Source organism: Phoca vitulina, unplaced genomic scaffold (genome assembly GCF_004348235.1).
Source record: "Phoca vitulina isolate PV1807 unplaced genomic scaffold, GSC_HSeal_1.0 scaffold10, whole genome shotgun sequence".
Taxonomy (NCBI): domain Eukaryota; kingdom Metazoa; phylum Chordata; class Mammalia; order Carnivora; family Phocidae; genus Phoca; species Phoca vitulina.
Window position 1 is genome coordinate 47096074 of NW_022589713.1, and position 7932 is coordinate 47104005.

The 7932-nt window shown below is 48.3% G+C and overlaps 1 protein-coding gene across 4 annotated transcripts in view; it reads left to right on the forward strand.

The window, feature by feature from the left end:
- TRANK1 (tetratricopeptide repeat and ankyrin repeat containing 1) overlaps window positions 1-7582 on the forward strand; it is a 100317-nt gene extending 92735 nt beyond the window's left edge. For 2 of the 4 annotated variants that reach the window (XM_032409026.1, XM_032409027.1), the window contains exons 22-24: window positions 1578-4627; window positions 5491-5589; window positions 6817-6917. In XM_032409026.1, the coding sequence (XP_032264917.1) occupies window positions 1578-4627; window positions 5491-5589; window positions 6817-6917 (3250 nt within the window). Of the gene's footprint in view, window positions 1-1577; window positions 4628-5490; window positions 5590-6816 lie in introns of all 4 variants that reach the window. The other 2 variants (XM_032409025.1, XM_032409028.1) reach the window with 1 other exon arrangement.
- The last annotated feature ends 350 nt before the right edge of the window (window positions 7583-7932 follow it).

Genomic DNA, 7932 nt, shown 5'->3' on the forward strand with positions numbered 1-7932 from the left:
AGAGGGAGAAGCAGGCTTCCTGCCAAGCAGGGAGCCCGATGCGGGGCTCGATCCCAGGACCCCGGGATCATGACCTGAGCCGAAGGCAGACGCTTAACGACTGAGCCACCCAGGCGCCCCTCTGGTGTCTTCTTATAAGGACACTAGTTCTCTTGGATCAGGGCACCACCCTTGTGACCTCATTTACACCTTAGCTACTTCCTTAGAGATCCCATCTCCAAATACAACCACACTGGGAGTTGGGGCTTGACTGTATGAATTTTAGAGGACAAAACTATCAGTCCATAACAGGATGCCAGCTGTGATATTTACTGGGTACCCCGTTATCAGGGTGCTATGCAGTGGTGGTGGGGGTAATTGACCAGGCCAATTCCCTTGTGAGTTTGTATGACAAAACCAACTGAGAGGTTTTTTTTTTTTAAACCTTTAATTCATTATTTAACCTTCTATCCTCAGTTTTCCAGAAGAGCCTTGAATAGTCAGTCATGGATTTCCCCCAGAAACATCTTTTTCTTTCATTATTTTTTTCTCAGCTTTATTGAGGTATACAACTAAGAGTTTCTAATGATGTGTTGAGTTGAGATCTAAGAGTAATCTGAGTATTAACTGGAGCCTCACACTAGATCTATTTGAGTGTCCTTTGAACACCATGCATACTGGGTGTAGAATTCAACTGCTAACTGGCCTGACTCACAGTGTATTGAGGACATTTTAAATTTGAAAAGAAAATACGTGGGTAGTTCTTTATACTTGCTAAAACTACTCCTTACTCCATCAGCCAGTGCTCACATGTAAAGTATGCTCCCTTTCTTCATCTTTATTTACACCCCTCATGGGAAGCCTATTCTGCTAGGAAACCTGATGTTTGTAGCATAACTCTGGGGCATCATAAGGCACCTGGGCACTTTTCTGGTTGTGATGAAATGGATTTTATCCCATGAGAGTTCAAAAGCAAGCATGTTTTATTGGATTGTTCCAGTGCCTGGAAGACTGTGGGACTGCGGTGTGGGATATACTGACTTTGATCAGCAGAGTAAAGGGGAGCATTCAGAGCCTCATTAATCTCACTCTAACTCAACCACATGCATACCTGGGAGAAGAGAAAAATCACAGTTTGGGTAATAAGAGGAAGGTTACTGTCCTGCTGGTATGTGTGCAGTCTCTGTCTTCACCCTTTCTCATTAGTCCTGTCTCAGACTCAATGGAGCTGTAGACCCAAAATGATTATCATGCTTTTATGAAAGTTTAAGGGTTTTTTTTTTTTTCAGGGATAATTTTGATTATGCATAATTGTTGCCCCTCAAATTGACTTTCAACCCTAACTTCCATTTGCTTAGGTTGCAACTCCATTATGTTTAATTAATTAAATATACTAATGCTGGTTCCTCTGGAGAATAAAGAATTAATTTTATCCGTGTGAAATGAAGCATTTGTAAAGATGCTGGATAGGTTTAGGTCCTATTTTGTTATTTATATCTACGTGTGGGAATTGTAGTTAACGGGCTCTGTGCTGTATTTTGGAGAACATTTTCTGTTGGGTGGTAATGAGTTGACATTTGTGTTGTCTGTCGATGCAGGTACGAAGAAATGCTAAGGGCCAAGACCCTTCCCATATCCAAGCTGTCTTATTCTGCCAGTCAGTTTTACCTGGAAGCGGCAGCAAAGTACCTGAGTGCAAATAAGATCAAGGAGATGATGACTGTCCTCTCGAAGCTAGACATAGAAGACCAGCTGGTGTTCCTGAAGTCTCGCAGACGGCTTGCAGAAGCTGCAGAACTGCTGAACAGGGAAGGTCGGCGAGAAGAGGCTGCCTTGCTGATGAAGCAACATGGCTGTCTGTTGGAGGCCGCCAGGCTCACTGCCGACAAGGACTTCCAGGCCTCGTGTCTGCTGGGGGCTGCCCGCCTCAATGTAGCCAGGGATTCAGATGTAGAGCACACCAAGGCCATTCTGAGAGAAGCCCTTGACCTCTGCTCTCAAACCAATCAGTTGTCTGGCATCGCTGAGGCCCATTTCCTCCAGGGGGTGATCCTGAGAGACTTTCAAAAGCTCAAGGACGCCTTCTTCAAGTTTAACACACTCAATCACTCAGCTGGAGTGGTGGAGGCGCTCTATGAAGCTGCCAGCCATTGTGAGGCCGAGCCTGAGAAGGTCCTGGCCCTGGCTCCGGGGGGTCTGGAAGTCCTCCTCCATCTGGTCAGGGCCCTCAAAAGAGTGACCAACAATGCGGAGAAGGAGATGGTCAAGTCTTGCTTTGAGTTTTTTGGAATTTCTCAGGTGGATGCCAAGTATTGCCAGATAGCTCAGAATGACCCTGGACCCATATTAAAAATAATTTTTGACCTGGATTTGAACTTGAAAGAGAAGAAAACAAAAGACTATTTCTTGATAATGATTGACCAAGTGAAATTAGCCCTCAACAAACACCTTTTCAGTAGGCTGTGTCAGATCACACAGAGCCTGCTTGGGAAGACCTACCCAGGCGTCTGCATGAGGTTTATTGTAGGCTTGAAATGTGAGGATGAAAACTGTAAAGATTTCCACAGGCCTTTGCGGCGTTGCGAGGCCAAGTGTTTGGTTCAGTCAAAAATGCACTTGGTGGCCATCAGTGGGTTGCTTTTGGAAGCCAAAAAAGTATTCTCTAAAATCTTGGCAGAAGAACTTGAAGACATTGATTATATTTTGCCTACAGATAGGTATGGCCTTTGCAAATCCTTCCTGAATGTCCTCTTCCCTAAGCATTTCCATCAGAGAGTGTTGTCAGAAAACCCCATGGCATGCAAAGAAATCCTCAAAACAAACTACAAATCCTTTCGATCCTGCAGGTCTGTTCTGAAAGAGTACATCCATTTTTTGTTTCAAAATGAAAGGGCACGAAGCCGCCGGGAGTCTACGGACCTGTGGCTGAGCGCCATGCAGGCTTTCCTTGTCTCCTCCAACTATCCAGAGGAGTTTGAAAAGCTGCTCCACCAGGAGGAGGACAACTACAACAGGGAACTCAAAGCTCTAGAGGCTGAAAATGAGGAAAGGGGCAGGGAGAGAGGCAGCAAGATGAAGGGAATAGAAGGAAAATTTGGCATGTTGGCGCCCAACAAGGATGACGACAATACCGAGAAGACCCACCTTTGCTTCATCCGGCTGCTGGAGAATTGCATTGACCAGTTCTATGTATACAGGAACCCAGAAGACTGCAAGAGGCTCTTTTTCCGCTTCATGAATGTCCTGGTCAAGAGGTGCAAAGAACCGCTCATCCCCAGCATCGGGAACACCGTGGCCCTGTTGGAGTTCCAGTTTGTCCACTGTGCGGTGGTTCTGGCCCGCCTCTGGAAGAATGCCATCCTGTGCCTCCCCAGGAGCTACATTGCGCTCTTGCACTACTGGGAGTTCCTGTTCAGCAAGAAGGACAGGGAGCTCGGGGACGTGTTCTGCATCATTCAGGAATACAAACCCAAGGACGTGACAAGGGCCATTCAGGATTTCCGGTTCCACCTCTCCTACCTTGTCAAGGTGCTCTGTGGCTGTGAGAATGTGAACTTCAACGTCCTGCTCGATGCCTTCGCTGAGATAGACTACGTGGTGTCTGGTGAGGCAGAGCGGACCCTGGTGCTGTGCCTGGTGATGCTGGTGAATGCCAAGGAGCTCCTGCAGCCGTACTGCAAACCTCTTCTGCACCGCCACTTCCAGGAGATCCAGATGAGGCTGCAGCTGATGAGCATGGACTGGCCGGACCAGGTTCCCGAGAGGCTCCTGAAAGTGGTCAAGCGGGTGTTGACGGCGGTCACCGTGAAGTCTGTGGCTGAGGCGCTGCAGGACCTGCTCTCTGAGCGGGACGAAGAGTACCTGATGGACTGCCACTGGCGGTGGGACAGCGTGCACACCAAGGGGTCTGTGGTGCGCGGCCTCTATCATGAGGAGGTGAAACTAAGCCGCCTGCTCTGTGTGGACTCCGTGGACTACTCTGCTGAGCCAGAGTGCGAGTTTGGTCAGGACGAGACAGATGAGCTGGCCTTGGAAGACCGGGACCACCTCCTGGCTGCTATCCTTTCCCAGAAGCAGCGGAAGGCTTCCATCCAGCGGAAGCTGAGAAGGACTTGCCTGGTGGTATCCCTGTGCATCAGCTGGAGGAGAAGGGTGAGTGTGCAGACAGAGTGCTTCCGGGAGGAGACCAGGGAGCCCGGGGCCGGGAACTTCAAGAAGGCCGACGTCGACAGGACCCAGTGCGACCTGTGTGGGGTGAAGTTCACCCGAGGTCCTGACAACTATTTCAGCCCCGGGAAGGCATTTGAGGGAGAGGCTTCAGAGGCGGTGGCCATTTCCAGGGTCGAGCTGGGAGACACAGAGGGTCGGGAGAGGAATAACGAGTCTTACGAGCAGCACATCCTCCTAGAAGGTCATCAGAGGCAGCAGGTGGCCTATCAGAAGTACTCGGAATTTTTCCGTGAGAACGTGGACCCGGCCATTGATGAAGGCAAGCTGGTGGTACAGAAAATTGAGCAGAGCTTGTGGATCCGCAGTCACCTGGGCTCCAAAGAGCACAGCCACATGCTGCAGAGGAAGGTCCAGGAGAACATCAAGAAGGTTTCGGATACGGTGGAGGACCTCTACAGGCGCAAGGCCTGGGCTGGCGGTAAGGGGTCCTCAGAAATTGGGGCCCAGGTGGTGTTAGAACCCAGGCTTTAAGAACACATGTCAGAGTCAAGTCCTTTTGTGGTGAGGTCTGTCCTGGAGATGACAGAACTTGGCGTTGGCCAAGAAATACAAGCGAGGAACGTGTGTTCTCAAAGTACAGCAAAACCCCATTCTTTGAACCACCCCGCCTCCAGTTAAAACATTGTGATTATCTTGGGTCAGGATGGTTTCCCCTGGCACTACAGACAAGAAAAGGGCTTGCTAACTAGTTCTGTGGCAAGGATATAGGGAAAGCGTTCAGTCTTGAGGAAAGCTTCTGATCTGTTCATCAGTGATCATTTCTTGAACACCTACTCTGTACTGAACCCTTGACTAAGATCCGGAGGTGCGTAACTGGTGTCATCCTTGTAGGAGGGTTCTTAAACCATACCCAGTGTGAGACTTTCTAACAATAAGAATTCCTATGTGGTCTTTGAATCAGATTTCCTCTAACTTCCTTATTAGCTATTTCTTAGCAACACTGCGTGGAAGTCACATTATGTATAAAATTAGTGAAACTAGGTATTTAAAACTTATTCTATAATCCGGACACTCTAGTTTAAGGTTTAGTGACATGTTGAACAAAGCTTCCTTGAGAGGTTTGCTATTGGCAATCTCTATAGACATGCAGTGATGGTATTTAATTGTAATTTATAACGTTTGTGGTGGCAGAAGGTGGCTGTGGGTCCTTATCCCATTGTCCCCCTCAGGGGAAACACAGAGACAGGCTCTTGGGAAGTGGGGGCCTTGGCTCTAGTACTGAGTGGTCTGGTCTCTGCAGCGGCCCACTCACTCAGAGCCCTTGTTCTTTGGTTCCTGCAGCAGAGGAAGTGATGGTTCGGTTGGTCAACATTCTGATGCCGTCAGTCAGGGATGCGCAGGAGTGGCTGATGAAGACAGAACTCCACTTAAAGGAGGAAGGTAAGGAGCCCTTTATCCCAGGGTAATGCTCTGGGTCTCGTGATTCTTGGTTCCGCTGACTCCCAGGTCAAGGTGAAGTGGGGCTGTCTGTGGTGTCAACAGCGGCCACTCACTGTCTGGGTGCATTGCCCCAGTCAGTCACGTTATTAGCGCCATAGTATCCCAGTTTCCCCAGCTGACTGGGAGGGCTCACTTTAGTTGCTTTTTCGACAACCTCTTTGGCCTCTCATGAGCTGTTATCGATGACATCTAATCACTGCTCAGGCTCAATACAGTGACTCCCAAGGATAGACAAAGTATTGAAAAACCTCCTCTTGGTAAATATGCTTGCCTGTGTGAACCATTCATGTAAGTTAGTGGATATTTATTGAATGTCTAGTATGTATCAGCATTGTTTTGGGCTTGGGGATATAAAACAAACACATCTGTGAGCAAAGCAAACAAAATCATTGGGGAAACTTGCATGCGCCTTCCCATAGAGGGTTAAGGGCTTATATGGAGTGAGTCAAGTTACTCTCCTGACAGAGTGATCTTGCCAAATTCTTTATCATCTGGGAAGTCTTCCCTCTTGCCCATTCCAATTGTTGCCTGCTTTTGGCTAGGTCTTATTTCTTCTTACTCCAAATATTTCATGTGCCCCAGAATGTTCTTCTGTGGGTCCTCCTAATCAATCCAGATGCTACTGGAAAATCCAGACCCCAGAGCTGGGAAAAACTAGAAGGGACTTGGCACACATATTTTTGGCAGTAAAAAATCTTTAGAATATAGTGTCCTGCTGGGACTATGATTTTTATGATTGTTTCAAAAGGAAGATAACTGGTATACCAACTCAAGTTTGTGGTTGAGCTTAGGTTTTGTTTGATGTCTTTGCCATTTGAAGCGTCTCTGAAATAAGAGCAGAGGAACCAGCCTTGTATAAGAACTTAATTCTAGAGAAGGGTGTTCAGTTGGGCTGTGATTCAGGCTTTCTGCCCCCCTTTAATTTAAAACGATTACAGAGATATCAGGTTTTACTAGCATGTTATATTTAATAGTGGAGTGAAAAAAGAAATCACCATTCTGTACTTTGTTTCCGGTTTTTTGTTTGTTTTTGTGCTTTTTTTTTAGTGATGTTCAGTTAGCCAGCATATAGTACATCATTAGTTTTTGATATGGTGATCAACGATTCAGTAGTTGTGTATAACCCCCAGGGCTCATCACAGCACATGTTTTTTGTTTTTGAAACAGGTATCGTTCAGGAACATGATTACGAAAATGAAGTGGAAGATTTTGGTGAGCTCCGTCCTCGAAGGCGTCTGCGGAAATGTGGAAAACAGAGAAAATACTAACGTGCACACAGCTGCTGCCCCCTAAGCCTTCAGAACATTCCATCCTGACTGAGAATCCTGAGTGCTGGAGCAGAAGAGAAAAGGAATGTAAATTAGCTTTAAAAAGTAGGGGAGTCTAGCAACACCTTTGATTTTTGTTCTTGTTATTTTTCTCACCGGTGGCTTTGACCTGATCACTCTGTCGCCTGGAAGTCTAGCAGTGGTAGTTCTCTCTAGAACTTGTTCAGATGAGAGGAGTCATAGCTGAAATAACCTTGGGATGCCTCACCCCAAAGCTCTGAGGTTCTCTGGCGCATCCCCATTGTGACGTGAGTCATCAGCAAGGGACACCCCTCACCTCAGAGTTGGCGCTGCTCCTGGCAGGGAAATCCCTCCACGGATTCCCTCATCTCCTTTCACGCGGCTGCAGGGTCAGGAACCCCGTGTGCACCCGGGGTCCCTGTGGGCCCACCGCTGGCCACTTGTGACCCCGGGCCACACCCTCTGGTCATCTCTGAACCTACTTGTAGCAAGGTCCCTTCTGTTATGTACTGTAGCTTCTTCTGTCTGCGCACCTTTTCTGCCCTCCTCCTCCCCATTTTTTTGGGGGATGATTTTCAGCTCCCTGTGCAAGTCATGGTTAGACTACCTCAGAATGTAGTCCAGAACTCCCCCCCCCCCTTCCCCCCCCCCCCCCGCGTCCTGTGGGCGGGAGCCTCAGGACTTTTGCCCTAGGAGGCAACCTAGGGGATGTTGCGGGGGGTTCCCAGCCTGCCTCTCCAAGATGGTCCTAACTCTGCCTTCGCCATGGTGCAGACATTCCAAAAAGTGTTTGTATGTGGCCCTATGTGTCTCATTTTCTTGATTGAAGGACGCTATTATAGCTTCATGCCCAGGCCCCACTGAGCCAGCGGCCATCAGTGTGGTCCCATTCTGGAGGCCTCCATGCCACTCCTGGCTCCTGCCTGCCCTCTCCCCTGCCCCTCTGCCCAGCCTGCTGTGAAAGCTCGGGTTATGTGGGCCCTTCATCGCTCTG